Here is a 20,036-nt window from a genome sequence, read left to right as displayed (position 1 = left end):
ACTGCAATCAGTGGAGGCCAAGTATGAAACGGTGCCTTTCAACAACATATCATCGAACAGTCTGCAAGTGTGTCAGGTGATCGTTATACCCAGTACATCCACAGATGCTGATGGTCTGAGCACATGCTTCACTCGTCCACTTAGCCTGAGATTGGCTTGGGAATCCTTCATTTGATCCACTTTCTGATCAACTCTGTCACTGTTTGTCTAGTTGCCACCTCCATCCGGGCATTTTGTTGAACCACTGCTGCAAGCCGAGCTCCCTCACAGTTGCACCTTACAAAGCTGGAGTCAATATCGCCTTTGCGTTCACACCAAGAGAACTTGTTAGGCCAAGTGACCCAGTCTAAAGAAGGGCCTCGACCCGAAACGTCACCCATTCCTTCTCTCCAGAGATGCTGCCTGTCCCGCTGAGTTACACCAGCATTTTGTGTCTATCTTCCTTTTAAACCAACATCCGCAGTTCCTTCCTACACAAGAGAACTTGTTATGGAGTTATAGAATCGTACAGCATGGAAGCGTGTCCCACTTGTCCATGCATGCCAAGAAGAAGGTTGTTGATAAAAAGATGGGGCCCTTGAATGTTAGAAATTAAGGACTTAAGTTTTTCCAGTGCTGCTCCCAATTCAAAGAGTTTTAAAGCATTGCGCTACTTCCAATGTGTGCTCGTTGTTGTAACAAAGCAAATACTGCGGCCAATCTGATCTCAATGTTAGGTCTCAAAGATTGGGGATATCACCATATTGTTTCCCATTCCTCCCTTTGCCATTGCAGGCCCCACAAGGTGTCAGCTGCAATGGTGATTTGCAAGGAACTTACAAATTTTGAAGGCCACAAAACAGTTCCCATTGCAGAGGATTTGAGAATCCCATAATATTCCTAGGGAATATTTGTATTCTGCTTTAAGAGATACTTTCCTTGCCAGCCGATTCATTCAGTGAAAGTTAGAGCCGCTTAATGGAGCCGAGTCTACCAAGATTCTCTCACACCCGACAGGGAGATACAAGATCCCAACAGAGTTAATGCGACTGGTGGGCTTCAGTAAGGAAGATGGACTTTGAGGATCCACGGAAACTATCTCACATGTGCAAGATCCATGGCGATGCAATAGACTGCAGATGCTGGAATCTGAAACAAAAGTCAAAGAGCTGGAGGAATTTAGTAGATCAGGCAGCATCTTTGGAGGTAGAGGAATAGTCAGTGTTTCGAGTCGAGAACCTGTGTCAGGAGTCCTGATGCAGGGTTTCCACCCAAAACATCAACAGTCCCGCTACCTCCACAGATGCTGCCTGACCCGCTGAGTTCCTCCAGTGTTTTTTTTTTTTGCTGTACAATGTTCATGCTCTCCTCTCTGCATGGCTCAGCTTTTGTCTGCTTGGGAAATTTCCACCACAAGCTGCTGTGTGACTGCAAGCTACACACAGGCTGTTGTGGACAATAAGGATTCTGCTCAGGGAATTGCAACTAATCTGGAAAGAATACAAGCAAAATCCAATATCTCCCCTCCCGAGGACTCAGTACACAATCTGGTGGTAATCCAGCCTAAGCTATCCCTCTTTAAAAAGTCCCATCTTTTGTGAAGTATTTGGATCTGCCCACTGGTCGCTGACAATCATTTGAGCAAAGACCAGCATCTGCCCTGCTACTGGATGCCTGAGTGCCAACACTGAACAGAAGCTAAAGCCTCAGCGCCAGCAGGAGATGCAGCTTAACAGGCCTGAAGCCAAACTAGCTCGTACACAATGTCTTTTCCAAAAATAAAATAGTTCTCTCATTGGTGTACGTGGGCTGTACAGACTTCTCCCTATTGATTCATCAACGTGTCAGCTGTGGAGAATCTGGTTTGCGAAGGAATTTTGTTCCGTTTGAAGCCACGCTGCCGGTGAAGTGCAATCATGCCTTGTACTTGATCTGGTTGAAGGGAGTTGAGGGGAGAATGTCACCTTTCCCGCCTTGCCATCAGCCTGAGATGCGAAAGCTTCCACTCTGTGTCCCTCCTGCGCCAGGACTGGGAAATAAAATATGAAGAACAAAACAGAAAGGATAAATAAACAGAACAAAAAGAGCAAGAGGGAAGCAGTAGTTCTCCCGACTCATCATCACACGTACTGTTTGCAGAAATGCATTATCAGAAACGGCAAATCTGACACTGTGGAACATGCAACTGTGAAATATCTTGTTGCAAAAAGTTTGATTTAATTGTATTCTGAATGGCTTATTGCACAGGGCTGCCACAGATTGCAAAAGTACCTTTGTGTAAAGTGTTGCTTTCCCTCATTACCGTGAGCTGAGAAGAAAGAGCCTCGGAAGGGAAACTGTTTGTATCACCCGTGGTTAGTTAGTACTTCAAGAGGTGCCAGAAATGATTAGGCTACTCTCCTGTTTTTCTCGTAGACTCTTTACATGTCCTGATGGGGACTTCACTGCTCAGCTCCTGCCAGGAGTGCCTGGCAGTAGATCATGTACAAAGTAACCTATCTCCTTTGGCCACCCTTCTTCACCAGCTTATCCTCTTTGTTTCTTTCAAACACTTGAGAAGAGGATCAATGTTAACTGTATTATTCACAAAATGCTGGAGTAACTCAGCAGGTCAGGCAGCATCTCGGGAGAGAAGGAATGGGTGACGTTTCGGGTCGAGACCCTTCTTCAGACTGTTAACTGTATTGTATTGCAGAAGCATTGGAACTTCCTTGGTCTCGAAATTCACCTGTAAAGCTCCAAGATGAACATCATGCTGTAGTTGAAATGTGGCCTAAACCCAAAGTGGAACAAAAGTGCTCATGTTTCTGACATATGAAGAAAGGATTAGCAGACTGGGTCTATATTCAACGGAGATTGGAAGAATGAGAGAGGATCTTATCGAGGAGGATATTTTTTTCCTCAGAGAGTGCAGGAATCTTTGGAATTCTTTTCCCAGAGAATGCTGAAAGTGGAATCATTGCACATTTTCAAAGGGGGGGGGGGGGGGGGACAGTGGGGGGGACTGTCAAGTATTTCCATTGAAGGCAAGACAAGGGATATGGGAAGAGAGAGGGAAGGAGACCAAGGATGGATTAGACAAAATGTTAGCAAACGAGGGAGCAAGCAGGAGGGGTGATTGGCAAACTCCTAGCTCCTCCCCTCGTGTTCTTTTGCTGTTACCACCTGCCCCTCACAGTTTAATGCTTCCTGCTGCTTTAGGGGCAGCACAATGAGGCAGTCAGTAGTGCCACTGCCCCCTCAGCACCAGAGTCATGGTTCGAACCTGTCCTCGGGTGCTGTGTGTGTGCAGTTTGCATGTACTCCCTGCGTCCCCGTGGCCTTTGGGTGCTCCGGTTTCCTCCCACAGGGATGTAGGTTTGTAGGTCAATTGGCCTCTGAAAAACTGCACCGAATATGCAGGGAATGGATGAGAAAGTGGGATAATGTAGAACTTCTGCGAGCAGGTGAACGATGGTTGGCATGGGCTCGTTGGGCCGCAAGATCTGTTTCCATGCTGTATCTCTAAAACTAAAACCCAAGATCTAGAATCAAGGAGAAAAGACTCCGTGTACATTGACCTTGGCCCACAGGAGCAGGCAGAGTGGACACAGGATGAACTGCCGCTCCAAACTGCGGACTGTCTTGTGAAAATAAAAAAAACTGCAGATTCAAGAGATCTAAAACTAAAACAGAAAACATGGAAAATACTCAGCAGGTCAGGATGCATCTGTGGGAATAGGAACAGAAACAACGTTTCAGATCAGAGACCCTTCATCGGAACGGAGAACGAGACAAAAGGTGGTTGCAAAGCCTCACCAAAAGGTGGTTGCAAAGGTGATAGCGTAAAATCGGGGTGACCATCAGGGCCGTTTTTACAGCATTATGGGCCCCCGGGCAAAGCAGTGTACTGGGGCCCCTACCGTTACTCTCCCCCACCCCCCTTTCCCTACCAGCCCCCCCCTGTCGTGCCGGCGAAAAGCACTTACCGATGGACTTAGGGTGCTACATTGTTGCGAAAAGCACTTACAGATCACTGTGAGAAGCACTTAGTGACCGAAAATGTTGCGAAAAAAGCACTTATTGAACCTACATTTTTAAAGTAGTATTTAGTTATTGCAAGTCACTTAACATACACAGATCAGCATGGGGCCCCTATGCTCGTGGGCCCCCGGGCAAGTGCCCATCAGGCCCATGCGTTAAGACGGCCCTGGTGACCATGGGGGATAAACCTTAAATTAGGTTATCTGGTTAACACAAGAATAGGAGCAGTTCGAGTGTGAGAAACAAAAAGACCCAGACAAAAGGCTGCAGGAGTTGCAAAGTGCAGAGTAGGAGGACCTCCCCGGCAGGTCAGACTGCACTCGTCCTTCACTCCCAGAGAGAGAAAAATAAAGGAATAAAAAGCAAGCTGAGCCAACACCACAGATGGACGACCGACCCAGGCAGAGCAATCAAGGTACCCGGAGTTGTAGAATTCAGCGTTTGGTCCAGAAGGCTGCAACAGACAGAAGATGAGATGCTGTCCTGGAGTTTGCTTTACACCTCACTGTAACAGTGCAAGAAGTCACACACTGTTAGATCAGAGTGGGGAAGGGATGGAAAATTAAAGTCGCAGCCCGACTATCGATGGCATTTTGTTTTTCTCGTAGACTCTTTACATGTCCTGATGGGGACTTCACTGCTCAGCTCCTGCCAGGAGTGCCTGGCAGTAGATCATGTACAAAGTAACCTATCTCCTTTGGCCACCCTTCTTCACCAGCTTGTCAACCATCGGATACCTCTCCCGATATTGGCTCCCGCTGAGTGTAACAGCCTCAGAAGAGGTGTCGAAAGGGAAATCCTCTGACACTGGTTGCTCCACACATTTGTCTAATTCAAAATTATCCAGTAGATATCCAGGTGGTAATAAATCCTTAGAAGGATGAGAGGAGATCTTATCGAAACGTATAAGATTATTAAGGGGTTGGACACATTAGAGGCAGGAAACATGTTCCCAATGTTAGGGGAGTCCAGAACAAGGGGCCACAGCTTAAGAATAAGGTTTAGGCCATTTAGAACTGAGATGAGGAAAAACTTTTTCAGTCAGAGGATTGTGAATCTGTGGAATTCTCTGCCTCAGAAGGCAGTGGAGGCCAATTCTCTGCATGCATTCAAGAGAGAGCTAGATAGGGCTCTTAAGGATAGCGGAGTCAGGGGGTATGGGGAGAAGGCAGGAACGGGGTACTGATTGAGAATGATCAGCCATGATCACATTGAATGGCGGTGCTGGCTCGAAGGGCCGAATGGCCTCCTCCTGCACGTATTGTCTATTGTCTATTGTCTAAAATTATTAAAATGGAGGATAGACACAAAATGCTGGAGTAACTAAGCGGGACATGCAGCATCTCTGGAGAGAAGGAATGGGTGATGTTTCGGGTTGAGACCCTTCTTCAGACTGATGGCCGTCAGTTTGAAGAAGGGTCTCGACCCGAAACGTCACCCATTCCTTCTTTCCAGAGATGCTGCTTGTCCCGCTGAGTTACTCCAGCATTTTGTGTCTATCTTCCCTTCATCCTGTATCTGTACACTGTGAATAGATTGGTTGTAATTGTGTGTGATTGATTGTTATTTGCTGACTGGATAGCATGAAACAAAAAGCTTTTCACTGTACCTCGGTACACGGTAAACTAAACTAAACTAAGGGTGATGGGCAGATGGAACCAGGTGTCGGTAAGGGAGGGAGGAGGCAGGAGTTGGGAACAAAGGGAGAAGTAAGTGAGGTGGACTGCTGAATGTGTGGAGGAGGACATCAGGGAGGAGGGAGGAGGGAAGTGGGGATGAGGGGCTTACCTGAAATTAGAAAACTGGTCATACCACTGAGTCTTATCACATTCAGAATATCAGATGTAGCTGAAAAGAGGAGATTTGCATTTGGGCTCACTGAGGTATTAGAGAAAGCTGAGCAGTGAGAGCTTGGTGTGGGAATGGGAAGGAAAGCTAAGTGAAGTGCAATCAGATGCTGAAGACGGACGTTGCAGAGCTCCACAAAACGATGGCCTAGTCTGTGACTGGTTTCGCCAATGTGGAGGCCCTGCAGTAGTCTGGTGCTCGCCTGGACCCGACGCCACAGCAGGATACCGAATGTGCAGCACCTGACTGAACTTTGAAAATGCCCCCAAAACCTGGCAACTCTGCCATGCGTTCTCAGCGGACTGTTTCAATGCACATTGTACTAATCGGGGATTGTGCTTAGGCATGGCAAAACTCTACTGAACTGAATGCAAAACAAGAATTTCACTGTGCGTCTGCACATGTGATAATAAAGAACCATTGAACTATTGAACCATTAAGCAATGTAGAGGAAGCGCATTGTGTGCAGTAGGCCAGGTTGGAAGAGGAGCAGGTGAGACTCTGCCTCATTGGAAAGGCTGTTTAGGTCCCTGGATGGTGGTGACAGAGAAAGTGAAGGGACATGTGTTGCCCCTCCTACAGTTGCATGGGAAGGTGCCAGGACTTGACCCCGTTGAGTTCTTCCTATGTTCTGTTTCCTCTTCCAGATGTGTCTTCAAGATCAAGATCAAACATTTTGTGCTTATGTATGGGTCATAGTTCATAATTGATCTTGAAGACACATCTGGAAAAGGTTACTATATGAATGGTGTCATGTTTTAGCTAATGGTCTTGGTCATGAAGCAGAATTAGGCCACTTGGCAGACCAAGTCCGCTCTGCTTTCAATCATGGCTGATCTATCTTTCCCTCTCAACCCCATTCTCCTGCCTTCTCTCGATAACACGGCAACCTTTCCTAATCAAGAAAATTGTTTTCTTGATTATGGTATTTGTTCATGATCAAGGTAAATGTTGCACGTGCTGTTCCTCCAGTAGTGGACAGTTGAGAAATCACCAACTGGGTGTAAGCCATCAGAAAATTGGTTCAGAACATACAATGCGATTGGGGATGTCATTAAATGACATGAAACGTCCTCGGTTCGAAGTATTTCCTGATTTGTGTCTTTCGCTACGAGTAGGGATATGGTGTTGCCATGGTGATAATTAATGGAAATTCAATGTAAATTGAATGTAAATTATGTAAATGGGATCTGGACCTTGGTGCCAAGGTCAGCTTGTATTACCAATCTCTAATTACCCTTTGAAAAGCCCTTTCTTGGGTTCTCAGATGGCCCTGAGCTGCCTTCTTGAACTGCAGCAGTTCCACTGACAAAGGTGGTCTCACGGTGCTTTCGAGGAGCGAGTTCCAGGATTTAGACCCAGCAGCAGTGATGGTTTAACAGTGAATGGATCAGGCTAGATTAGGCCTGCTTTCTGGGCTCACACCTGTTGTGGGTGGTACCGCCTGTAAGGGGTGGTTGCCAAACCGACTGACCTGTTGTATCCTTGTCGCACATTTGATGTGGTCTACACGGACTTCAGGAAGGGCTTTGACAAGGTCCCACATGGGGGATTGGTCCAAGATGTAAAGGCAAGTTGGCAAATCTAACTGGCTTGGCGATGAGGCAGAGGGCAATGGTCCAGGGTTGTCTTTGTCATTAGCCTGTGTCAGTGGAATACCACAGGGATCAGTGCTAGGTTTGTTGCTGTTTGCTACATACATTGACAGACTGGATGTGAAGGTGAGAGTACAATTCGTAAGTTTTCAGATGATACATGGATTGGTGTTGCTGTTTATAATGAGGGGGCTAGTCTTTGGCGTCCGATGAGTTGGTAGGATGAGCAGAGAAGTGGCAGATGGAGAAATGCTAGGTGATGTATTTTGGGAGAACAAGTCATGCTTGGATATACACAATGAACAGTAGGACTAGGAACTAGTGAGAAATATAGGGACCTTATCCCTGGAGACTGCAGATAGATAGATAAGGTGGTTAATGCAGGATACTTGCCTCCATTAGTTGGGTAGACAATATAAGTGCGAGGAAATTATGTTGCAACTCTGTTGTATGTTGGTCATGCTAGAGCCAGCGTATTGCATGCAGGTTTGTCTACACCACAGGAAGGACGTGATTGCAATGGAGAGGGTGCAGATGAGATTCATCAGAATGTCATGTTATAGGAAAGATGTTGTCAAGCTGGAAAGGATGCAGAGAAGATTTATGAGGATGTTGCTGGGACTTGAAGGCCTGAGCTATGGGGAGTGGTTGAGCAGGCTAGGACTCTATTCCTTGGAGTGCAGGAGGATAAGAGGTGATCTTGCAGAGGTGTACAAAATCATGAGAGAAATAGATCGGGTAAACACACGGAATCTCGTGCCCAGAGGAGGGGAATTGAGAACCAGAGGGCATAGGTTTAAGGTAAGGGGGAAAGACTTAATAGGAATCCGAGGGGTAACTTTTTTTTATACAAAGGGTGATGGGTGTTTGGAATGAGCTGCTGGAGGAGGTAGTTGAGGCAGGTACTATCCTCTCTACATTCTGCAAGTTCGTCCCTATTATTGGAAACCAGCCCATCCATTGTTTTAGGGCTATTTTCAGGATCTTAAGAGCTTTTAGTCTTTCACTGCTGAATTTTTAAAACTTCCCAGACCCCTGGTCTAACGACAGCCCTTGCCACTCTGTGCCTTGACTCTCTCCAATTATATTCTCCAGCCGAGACTTCTCTACACACAAAGGCTATGGGAGCAAAGGCTGAGTGAAAGTAAGGGAACTTTCTTAGTATACTTTTAGTTTAATAACCTAGTTTTAATGGGAAGTGTAATGATTTTTCTGAACACTGCTGTTTATTTCCACAAGGTTTCACTTCTGCCTTTACTGCCTTAGTTGTGTGAAAACTGAACCATCCAAACTGAACAAGGGTGACACGGTGGCGCAGCAGTAGGGTTGCTGCTGCACAGCACCAGAGGCCCGGGTTCGATCCTGACTGCGGGTGCTGTCTGTATGGAGTTTGTACGTTCTCCCCATGATTCCCGCGAGGATTTTCACCGGGTGCTCCGGTTTCCTCCCACAATCCGAAGACGTATAAGTTTGTAGGTTAATCTGGCATCGGTAAAATAAATAGTCCCTGGTGTGTATAGGATAGTGTTAGTGCATGAGTTCAGTGGTCGGCACAGACTCCGTGGGCCAAAGGGCCGGTTTCCGTGCTGTACCTCGAAACTAAACTAAACTAAAATCCATATCCTTCCACTTCAACCAACTGGGGTAGTTTATGAGAATTAACCCTTCCTTTTCTAACAGAGCTTCTCATTCCCAACAAAAGATGTGTAATGTCATCCCTCATCTGAGCAGAACTCTCTCAACCCCTGGCCCATTTCATCTGAATCTGAATCTGAATCTGAATTACCTTTATTGTCATTCAAAATGAATTGAACGAAAATCATTTGCCACGCAGCCACAACAGTACCGAGCAAAAGACACAAGACACACAATTTTAACACAAACATCCATCACAGTGACTCCTCCAGACACCCCTTCACTGTGATGGAAGGCAAGAAAATTTCTTCTCTCTTCCCCCATGCTTCTCCCACGGACAGATAGTTCGACTTCTGCCGAGGCGACCGAGGCTCCCGACTCGCGCAGCCCCCGCAAGGAGATGGAAGGTCCCGCGGCCGAGCCGCGCCGGACGATGAAAAGTCCCGCGGCCGAGCCGCGCAGGGCGATGGAAAGTCCCGCGGCCGAGCCGTGCAAGGCGATGGAAAGTCCCGCGGCCGAGCCGTGCAAGGCGATGGAAAGTCCCACGGCCAAGCCGCGCCGGGCGATGGAAGGCCCCGCGGCCGAGCCGCGCCGGGCCACGGTCCCGCAAACGGGTCGATCAAGCCCTCCGACGGGATGGTCGAAGCCGCCACGGCTGGAGCCGGTCGCCAGCCAGGGACCTGCGAGCTCCCGATGTTGCAGTCCACAGGGCCCGTGGTCACTAGTAACCTCATGGTTTCTGTCAGAGTCCAGGCAACAGGTTGCACCAGACTGCATGTGGAACGCAAGGTGTGAAGCCAGAGTCCATTCATTGGGCAAATTGAATTGCTATAGTGAAATCCTGTAAAAGATAACAATGTTTTCTTTAGAAAATAAATTCGCTCACTAGGTTTCAATTATAGATGTTGAAAATAGGAATCGTAAAATCGTCATGGTAGTCGTAAATATAGTAGTCATAAAAGCATTTGAGTGGATTGTGAAGAAAAGATGCTCAGTGCCCAGTAGAAGAGTCATTGAACAGAGTGTAAGGTGATGGGGATGTGGGGGCAGAAATGAAAAATGTAACAGCTCCAAGCGTTAAAGTGCTATTGCAGCACCATCTACAGAAGCAGCCTGATAACTGCACACAGAGGAGGACACGTTCAGAAAGGGCTTCCTCTGTGTATTGATGCGAGGACTCATCAAGTCAGGCATTGCAGAAACAGAGACAGGCCCTTTGGCCCATATTAATCATAAATGCCAGCATATGGTCTCGCACCTTTACCTTGGCAATTGAGAGGTGTGTCTTATATATGATAACCTGCCTCAGGCAGTGCATTCCAGATTGCACCCATCCTCTGAGTGAAAAGGTTATTCCTCAGATCTTCTCGAAATCTCTTACTCCTCACCTTAAACTTATGCTCTCTGGACTTGGGAAGAGGTTTCTTCCTAACTACCCTATCTGTGCCTCCTGTAATTGTGTACACTTCCATCGGGCCGCTCCCTTAGCCCCTGCTGTTCAGTGTAATGTGTGCACTGAATTTATTTGGACTTATTCTGCTCTAAATGGATGTGGTGTACTGTTCTACAGGATGTTTTCAGTTGAACTAGTTTCAGTGCTGTAACTAGATTTCCTTGGCAGGAGATGTGGCAATTCAGGAAAGCAAATATTCAGCCCTACTGCTCGGATTTTATCTGACCCTGTAACCTTTGTCGCATTTGGACTCTCTGAATAAGAATGGCCGCAAATGTTTGGCCTCATAATCGGGTTCCATTGCCACTGAAGATGGAGTTGTCCATGGAATCCCCACCAGTCAGCAATAGTTTCATTGTCCACATCAATTTACAGCTGGATATAATAAGATCTCAGGAATTCTCAGCCAAAGAAGGCCGTGGAGGCCAATTCACTGGATGTTTTCAAGAGACAGTTAGGTATAGCTCTTAGGGCTAAGGGAATCAAGGAATATGGGGAGAAAGCAGGAACTGGGTACTGATTTTGGATGATCAGCCATGATCATATTGAGTGGTGGTGCTGGCTCAAAGGGCCGAATGGCCTACTTCTGCGCCTATTTTCTATGTTTCTATGTTTCTATGCATCCTGGGGACAATCGGTGTTTACATTTTGCGTTAATGATTTAGATGAATGGAGAGCGTGTCTGCATCTAGATCTGCTGAATATACACATTTAGATAGGAAAGTAAATTGCAAGGAGGGCAGGAAGAAGACGCAAAGGGATATGGACAAGTTCTTGAGCGACAAGGAGAGACTGGATACGATGAGCTTGTTATCCCTTGAGCAAAGGAGGCTGAGGGGTGACCTTACAGAGGTTTAGAAAACTATCAAGGACTTAGATAGAGCAGAGAGCCGCAGTCCATTCCGCAAGGTAGAGGAAACTAAAACCAGAGGACATAGCTTTAAGATGAGAGGAGAAGGATTTAAAGGGGACATGAGGAGCAACTTTTTCCACTCTAGGGGTGCTGGGTATGTGAAAGGATCTGCCAGAGTAAGTGGTGGAGATCTGGAACAACAATCCAGAGTCCCGTCTTCAAACTTTACCGTGGCAACAGTAGAATTTAAATTCAACCATCAGCAAATAATGGCCACAACACTACCAGCTTGTCGTAAACATTCACCTGGTTCACAACTGTACTTCAGAGAAGGGAATCTCCCATGCTTACACCTTCACACTGTACGTGAATCTAGACCCAACAATGCGAATGACTGTTGAATGCTCAATTAAAGCAATCATTTCAAAGACAATTAGTGAAGGGCAATCAACGCTGGCCGTGTCTGTCTGACCCTGTTTCTGAAAAATTAGTAAGTGAATAAATAAATAAAGGTGGACCAACAAGAGAAGTATAGGTAGGAACTGCAGATGCTGATTTAAACCAAAGATAGACACAAAATGCTGGAGTAACTCAGCTGGACAGGCAGCATCTTTGGATAATAGGAATGGGTGACGTTTCAGGTGGAGACCCTTCTTCAGGCTACTCACATACCCACCTTCTTCAGACTGAAACAGTCTAAAGAAGGGTCTTGACCTGAAACGTCACCCATTCCTTCTATGCAGAGATGTTGCCTGTCCCGCTGAGTTACTCCAGCATTTTGTGTCTATCTTCGATATGTTGATAGGGTTGGATGAAGTTGTGTGTTAGGAGAGTCATGTTGACTTCAGAGACTATCCGGGCATATTGCCCTCTTCTTCTGCTTCACGTCCTGTGAATTAAATTTCCCGATTCTCTGATGTAAAATGTTCAAAGGTAGAGTTGCAATAATGAAACCATGATGTGTTTGGTGCTGTGATTGAATTAACAGACTGTTAATCCGGAGACCTCTCTCTCTCTCTCTCTCTCTCTTTCTGCTCTTCCCACCCAGGGTGATTGGAACCAGCGAGATCCCCATCATCATTGTCGGGAACAAGCGGGACCTACAGCAGGGCCGTGTCATTCCCAGGCGGAACGTGTCCAACCTCGTGAAAAAGACCTGGAAGTGCGGCTACATCGAGTGCTCGGCCAAGTACAACTGGCACATCCTCATGCTCTTCAACGAACTGCTAAAGACCATCGGCTGCGCACGCTGCAGACACATGCACACCACCATCCGCTTTCAGGGAGCCCTGCGTCGGAACCGGTGCAGTGTGATGTGACCCTCCCCTCGGGCCGGGGGCTTTGCAGCGTGTGGCCGTTGCATCACCAGGGGGCTGTGAAGGGGTCGGGATATGTAGCGGGCAGATTTTTACCACCAGTGCTTTGAGCCAGCCACACGTTGAACTCGGATCTGAGGGCGGTGATAAACAGGCACGGTCTGCGGCCTGCTTCTCACCCCCACTCTCCGCTCCTGACTCGTGTTTCGGCAGCTCTGTACCATTGGCGCTGAGTTGTGAAGCTGGCCCCCTTATCTCTGTCCTGCGGCCACCCTTGGTTTGTTTCTCTCAGTTACTTCAGCAATAATTATCAGAAGGACTTCAGAACGTGGCGTCCTATCTGCCAGCAGTAAACACAGCACCAGCACTCTCGACACTGAATCGGTGGTTGTAGGATCAACCCTTTCCCTAGACCTGACCACAGTATCTATCTAGGCTGGCCCTCCAGTCCGTGACTGTGGCCTTGCTGCGGTGTTAGACTCACGGAGGCAAATGACGTGGAAGCAGTCCTTCAACTCACGGACCAACTAGCCCCCATCTACAGCGGTCCCATTGCATTCTCCCCACGTTCCTGTCAGCTGCCGTCTACGTCAATGATTCTACACAAAAACGCACACACGGTAGGGAAAATTTACCCAGCAGCCACTTAATCTAACAAGTCGCACATCTTCGGAATGTGGCAGTAAACCAGAACACCCAGAGGAGACCAATGCAGTCACAGGGAAAACATGCAAACTCCACACAGACAGTGCAGGAGATTGGGATTGTACCCCAGTGGCTGGAGCTGTGAGGCAGCGGCTTTAGCAGCTGCGCCCCAGTGTCACCCTGTGAGAGACACCATCTTTCAAAATGCCCGCTCAATGCCACAATTTACCAATAGAGCAGTACAATTCTCCCCAGTGTCCGAATCGTAGCTCCAAGAACCGTTAACTGGTGGCTGAGACTGCGTCCTACACAGGTTGATGAGACTGTCTTTGCACAGTCTGATGAGACCATGCATGCAGATGTTAGTGTCACCATGCCACAAATAAGTTGCTCTAGTCCTCTCTGGGTTTGAGGGGAACAAAAACAGAAGCACTGAAAGAACAAGGTGAGCAAGTTTGCATCTTGAGCAGAAAGATATAGAAACACAGAGGCAGCGAGCTCTATATCATGGATATAGAACCCCGTTTCACCAATGACTTGTACAACTGTACCACAATGTCCCAACTTTTGTTCCCAATACCCTTCCTCATGAAGTCACACATGCTAAACACTTTCTTCTCCACCTTGTCCACCTGAATGACCAAGTTGGAACCTTCATGAGCCGTGTCTGGAAGGTTGGGCAAAGCACCCGGTGTCTTTTCGTTTCTGCTGCACCACACAGTGATGGAATCTTGCACTGCAAGGCGAGACCCCCCCCCCCCCCCCCCCCCTTGCCTGCCACCCTTATCCTGAGCTGAGTAGGACCATATGTGAAGAGATTTTAAGCACTGGAAAATTACGGAATGGGTTAGACTTGAGAGACTTTATTGTTGGGGTCCAAACTCAGTTATCCCTGGGGTCTGTGTCCAGTTTTCCTTGGGATCTGACCTCAGTTATTCCTGGGCTCCAAGATCAATTATCCACCTGGTAGTTTTCCATGAAGATCAGATATGTAAAGATTACACTCTGTGTGGTAGTAATCTTTCACAGTGACTGGTTTGGTCCTTCCTTCCTCCAGCACTAGTTCTCATAAGCATGTACACTTCCCACATTCTCGCATCCAGGAGGTGGTATTTCTCACTGTGTCTCCTTCAAAACCCCTGTATTCACACACTTTCCAGCTTCAACCTCTGGAAGCCTCTTCTCACTCGCCTAGTGTGGCTAATTGCTGGTAGAAAGGACACCTTCAGATCTCAGCATTCTTCCCTACAGCACTGTGGGAGCTGTACAGTGAATCAGTGATGTTGCTGATAGATTGAGTTGGCGACCTTTTAAATTACTCGCACAGGGGGCGACCAGGGAAGGTCAGAAATAATTGATGTTGTGGCTTAGTGGACAAAAGATAATTAGATGTAAGAGAGTTTGTTCTATGTGGATGTTTAACCTGGACCTTCTGTCAATTTTCACATCCTTTGAACTGTACAAAGATCTACTCTGAGTGACGGACCGGAATGTAGGCAAAGTTAAGACCGGGTTCAGATCCACTTCAGGGATAGACTTGAACATCTGTCAAAGGCACAATGAGAATGATTGCACCAGCTTGGGATGTAATTGTACATATGGTGTCCATTGATCAAATATATTCTTTCCAGAGCTCAGTGCTTCCCAGAATCTTAACATCCAATGAGGAATTTTTGAAGTGCTGTCACATGTAATTTTTAGTACAGTTCTAAGAAAAGCTGGAGTGTAGTATTTTACAAAAAGCTCATGTATAAGGGTGACACACCAGACTGCAGATGCTGGAAACTTGAGCAAAAAAACTGCGTGAAGGAACTCAACGGGTCAGGCGGCATCTGTGGAGAGACGTTTCGGATCAGGAGCCTTCTTCAGACTGATTGATCAGACCTTGTGAGAAAGGGTCTCGATCGGAAATGCTGCCTGACCCAGTGAATTCTCTGTGTAGAAACAAGTAACTGCAGTCTGCAGAAGGGTCCAGACTCGAAACATTACCTATTAATGGTACTCCAGAGATGCTGCATGACCCACTGGGTTCTTCCATTGTTTTTCACATAAGGGGGCATTGCGTCTCGATAGCCGGTCTTTGACAGCAACTACGGTGCCCTCAGTAAGACGTAAATTGCCTGATGATAGGGGTTAAGGGCTTTGCCTCATTCCCATGGATGATGGGTCAGGACTCCTACCCTTCCATTGCTGCGTCTGGGTTATGGGGGACTGGTGTCAGGGATGTGGACCTTTTCTCATGCAGCCGCTCAGGGGCTGAAGAGTTGTTGTTGAACCTCAGCCAGCATTGGGCAGTGTCAGAAGTCAACGTTATCACTGAAGATCAATTTATACCCTCTGGTTGACTACTCCAGCTGGGTGGTCTATCTACATTAAACCTTTCACTCACACTGCCCAGGGGCACCAGAGAAGGTTCGAGGCCCAGCCACCTTACGCTTTCAATATTTCATTACGATAAAGAGGGAGGCCATTCAATTCGCTGAGTGATAACAGAGAAGTCCTATTCACTAAGGGTGGTACGCAGTGGTAGAGTTGTTGCCTTACAGCGCCAGAGACCCGGGTCGAACCCGACACATGGGGCTGTCTGAATGGTGTTTGTACATTCTCCCCGAGGCCGCATGGGTTTTCTCTGGGAGCTCCCCACACTCCAAACTCATACAGGTTTGTAAGTTAATTGGCTTTGGTAAAAATTCTAAAATTGTCCCTAGTATGTAGGTTAGTGCTAGTGTGCAGGGATTGCTGGCCGGCAAAGACTTGGCGGGCCATCTACGTTGCATCTCTAAAATAAAAACTAAAATTCCTTTGGAACCTATTCTCAACCCCCAGTTTCTAACGTCACCTCCATATTAGGGGCAATGTACAACAGCCAATTAACGTATCAACCCATGTATGTATTTGGGACGTGGGAGGAAACCAGAACAGGAGTAATCTCCTGCAAACTCCATACAGACAGCACTTAAGTTCAGGATTGAATCCAGGTCTCAAGTCTACAACGGCACCATTTTGTTGACCTGTCTTTTCCAAAAATAAAAGCTGGTAAGTTATTGTTCCTGTCTGTGGTGAAGTCATAAGGTCGTAAGTGATAGGAGTAGAATTAGGTCATTCGGCCCATCAAGTCTACTCCGGCATTCAATCATGGCTGACCTATCTCTCATTCCTAACCCCATTCTCCTGCCTTCTCCCCATAACCTCTGACACCCGTACTAATCAAAAATCTATATCTCTGCCTTAAAAATATCCACTGACTTAGCCTCCACAGCCTTCTGCGGCAAAGAATTCCACAGATTCACCACCTTCTGACTAAAGAAATTTCTCCTCATCTTCCTGAAAGAAGTCCTTTAATTCTAAGACCTCTGCTGCTAGACTCTCTCTAGTGGAAACATCCTCTCCACATCCACTCTATCCAAGCCCTTCACTATTCTGTATGTTTCAATGAGGTGCCCCCTCATTCTTCTAAACCCCAGCCAGTACAGGCCAAGTCAGCTGGACTTCTAACCATTCCAGTACCACATCATTACAAATGAATAGAAAAACATATATTTTCTTCATGACATTTACATGGGAGATACTTGCTATGCGTGGCACGCTCTGACTACAGGCTGACTGACTGGCTCCTAAATGAGCATTGTGGCTGTTGCTTGCAATGACTTTCTGTCCCAGATAAGGATCCTCTCGCACCACACCGGCTGGTCGATTCCTAAAGTACCCTAATCCTGATAAAACGTTCACCATATCTTTGCCCTCTGGGGCCTCTTCTTGTGCACAGATGGTTTGCCACATCTCCCAATCTAACAACAGTGACTTTTGTTCCAAAGAACATCATTGGCTGTAAAATGTTCTTCAGGACATGAATCTCACGTGCTATCTCTATTCTTCCCAATGGTTTCATCCATTGGAATTCCGGCAATGTAAATGCCATATCAGGCGCCCCCTTCCTCACCCTTTGACTCTCACTAGTTTAGATTGAGTTTTCTATATTGGTCCATTTTGTACAGTAACACATCCGGAACACAAGTTTTATCAAATAGAATGGTCTGTGGAAATTAGTTGGACCTTGTGCTCTCTTGCGGAAGATACCAAAAAGATTAACTGAATTCCTTTTTTCCGTACAGCAAAGGCCAGCGAGGACAAGGGAAGGGCTCTACATTCTGAAGTGACAAGCAACAGCAGACATGGATATACATGTCCACAAACATGCCTAGGTCAGAGGTAGAGCCCATTGAGTCTGGTCCAAATCAATAGAATCTCAACAAACCATAACTATCGCGATATGGTCTGAATGAGGCGGTAAACTATTGTAACTACCAATTGATCCTTCATTTGCATTGTACAGTATATATTCTGGTTATTAATCAATACTGACGGGTCTGTGCAATTATTAATACTCCACATTGTACCGCAATCTCTTGTACCCAGAGTAAAGAACTTCCCATCCAAAAACAGGATGAATACCTTTACTCAAAAAGTGCTATAACGGAGCAAAATAAATTTTATTTACAATAATTCTTTGTGCTATTGTAAATATTTCTTCGGTCATGTTGGATTAGAAACAGATTTGTCGGATGTCATCAATTTAACAGGGGAGGTACAGAGAGTGGTGTTGCTGCCCAACAGCCCTAGCAAGCCAGGTTCAATCCAAGCCCCGGATCTATCTGAGTGGTGTTTGCACGTTCTCACTGTGACCATATGGGTTTTCCCAGGTATATCAATTTCCTCCCATATCCAAGGGTGAGCTGGTAGATTAATTGGTTGCTGTAAATTGCGGGTAGCATGTAGGTGAGTGATATAAGCATCAGATTGGTGTTGATGTGCGGGGAGGGGGTGAAAGGAGGAGAAGAATGCTGTGAGAGCCAGCATAGACAATGGCTGAATGGCCTCTGTCTACCTTATAAGAAAAATATGTGGAAATTGCATAATAATAGAAGGAAAAGGGAAACATTGAGCTAGTTCAACGGTAGAGAATAAGGCAAGTGGGATTGTGAAAGAGGGCCCTTCAACACAGAGAGAAAGAGAACCATTCAATATTGAGAAATAGAGAGATACCACACAACATTAAGAGAGAATGAGGGTGAGCACACAGCATTCAAAGAGAGAGGAGAATCATATAGCACTGAGAGAGGGAGATGGGCCACACATTTAGAGGTATAGGACTATTCAATATTCAGCAAGGGAGATGGAGAACTCAACATTGCGTGGGTGACAGAAAGACAGTGAGGGTTAAAGAGAGAAAGGAAGCAGCATCACTCAATATTGGGAAAGGAAGAAGAACCATTCAATCGAGAGAGAGCAAGAAGAGGGACTCAATCGAGAGAGAGCAAGGATAAAAGAGGGACTCAATCGAGAGAGCGAGCGAGAGAGAGGTGGGGGGGGGGGGGAGAAATGCATGATTGTGCAGGGTGAGAGACTGAGATTGGGAAGTGGGATATTAATAATCATTTAGGGGAAAGAGAGAGAGAGGGAGAGAGAGAGAGGGAGAGAGAGAGAGAGAGAGAGAGAGAGAGAGAGAGAGAGAGAGAGAGAGAGAGAGAGAGAGAGAGAGAGAGAGAGAGAGAGAGAGAGAGAGAGAGAGAGAGAGAGAGAGGAGAGAGAGAGAGAGAGAGAGAGAGAGAGAGAGAGAGAGAAGAGAGAGAGAGAGAGAGAGAGAGAGAGAAGAGAGAGAGAGAGAGAGGTGAGAGAGAGAGAGGAGAGGGAGAGAGAGGGAGAGGGAGAGGGAGAGGGAGAGGGAGAGGGAGAGGGAGAGGGAGAGGGAGAGGGAGAGGGAGGGGAGAGGGAGAGGGAGAGGGAGAGGGAGAGGGAGAGGTGAGGGGAGAGGGAGAGAGTGAGGGAGAGAGGAGGAGGGAGAGGGAGAGAGAGAGTACAATATCGTGAGTGATGGAAGAAATGGTGGAGATTACTGCAATAAATGAGAGAGGACTCTCTAAAGAGTGAGGGGCAGGACGAGGACAACAACATGTGATGAAAGGGAGAGAGAAAGGAGTGAAACGACTCCATCTTTGACAAAGATTGAGAGAGAGATGTGGACAGAATGTAGACATTGAAGAAAGACAAGGAGGAGAGAGTAAGGGGAAACACTTGTGATTGAGAGAAACATGAGTGCATTCCACATTGATCGAGCGTGCCAGAGAGAGAGAGAGAGCGGGATCATTCAGACGTGAGACTGATGGGGTGGACATTTGTTATCAGAAGGATCTCTGGTCCTTTGATGATCCCCACATACACACTGCTCCCTGGCAGCAAACGTGGGACTTTGGCTGGAATTACCAGCAGGAGACCAAAGTGAAGGAAACAAAAGCACGTGCTTTCCAATGGGGTGGCTGCCGTCTGCACAGCAAGTGCCTGCCAATCACCACGGAGTGGTGACCAGGCAGTGGGGTGCTCCCATGCCTTCCACTGATGTTGGGCAGCAGGAGTGGGGGTGGCGGAGAATGGGTATGTACCTGAAATAAATAATAAAAAGTAAAGGCCATGGTGGGGAACGGGATTAGTTAGGTTGCCCTTGCACAGAGCCAGCGTGAACTCAATGGGTTGAATGGCCTCTTTCTGTGCTCTAACCTCCCTGTGATTGAACGAGGCAGCACAATGGCATAGTGGTAGAGTTGCTGCCTGACAGCGCCGGAGACCCGGGTTCGATCCTGACTATGTTTCCAAGCTGTATCTTTAAACTGAACTAAACTACTGCCGAGAACGAC

The 20,036-nt window shown here is 46.9% G+C and overlaps 1 protein-coding gene across 4 annotated transcripts in view; it reads left to right on the top strand.

Annotated features, from left to right (window-relative positions):
• rasl10b (RAS like family 10 member B) overlaps positions 1–17,820 on the top strand; it is an 84,530-nt gene extending 66,710 nt beyond the window's left edge. For all 4 annotated transcript variants that reach the window (XM_078422331.1, XM_078422332.1, XM_078422334.1 and 1 more), the window contains one exon: positions 12,435–17,820. In XM_078422331.1, the coding sequence (XP_078278457.1) occupies positions 12,435–12,705 (271 nt within the window). In that variant the 3' untranslated portion in view covers positions 12,706–17,820. The remainder of the gene's footprint in view (positions 1–12,434) is intronic.
• The last annotated feature ends 2,216 nt before the right edge of the window (positions 17,821–20,036 follow it).

Source organism: Rhinoraja longicauda, chromosome 26 (genome assembly GCF_053455715.1).
Source record: "Rhinoraja longicauda isolate Sanriku21f chromosome 26, sRhiLon1.1, whole genome shotgun sequence".
Taxonomy (NCBI): domain Eukaryota; kingdom Metazoa; phylum Chordata; class Chondrichthyes; order Rajiformes; family Arhynchobatidae; genus Rhinoraja; species Rhinoraja longicauda.
Note: the sequence above shows the minus strand (reverse complement) of the source record. Positions and strands in the feature narration are given on the sequence as shown.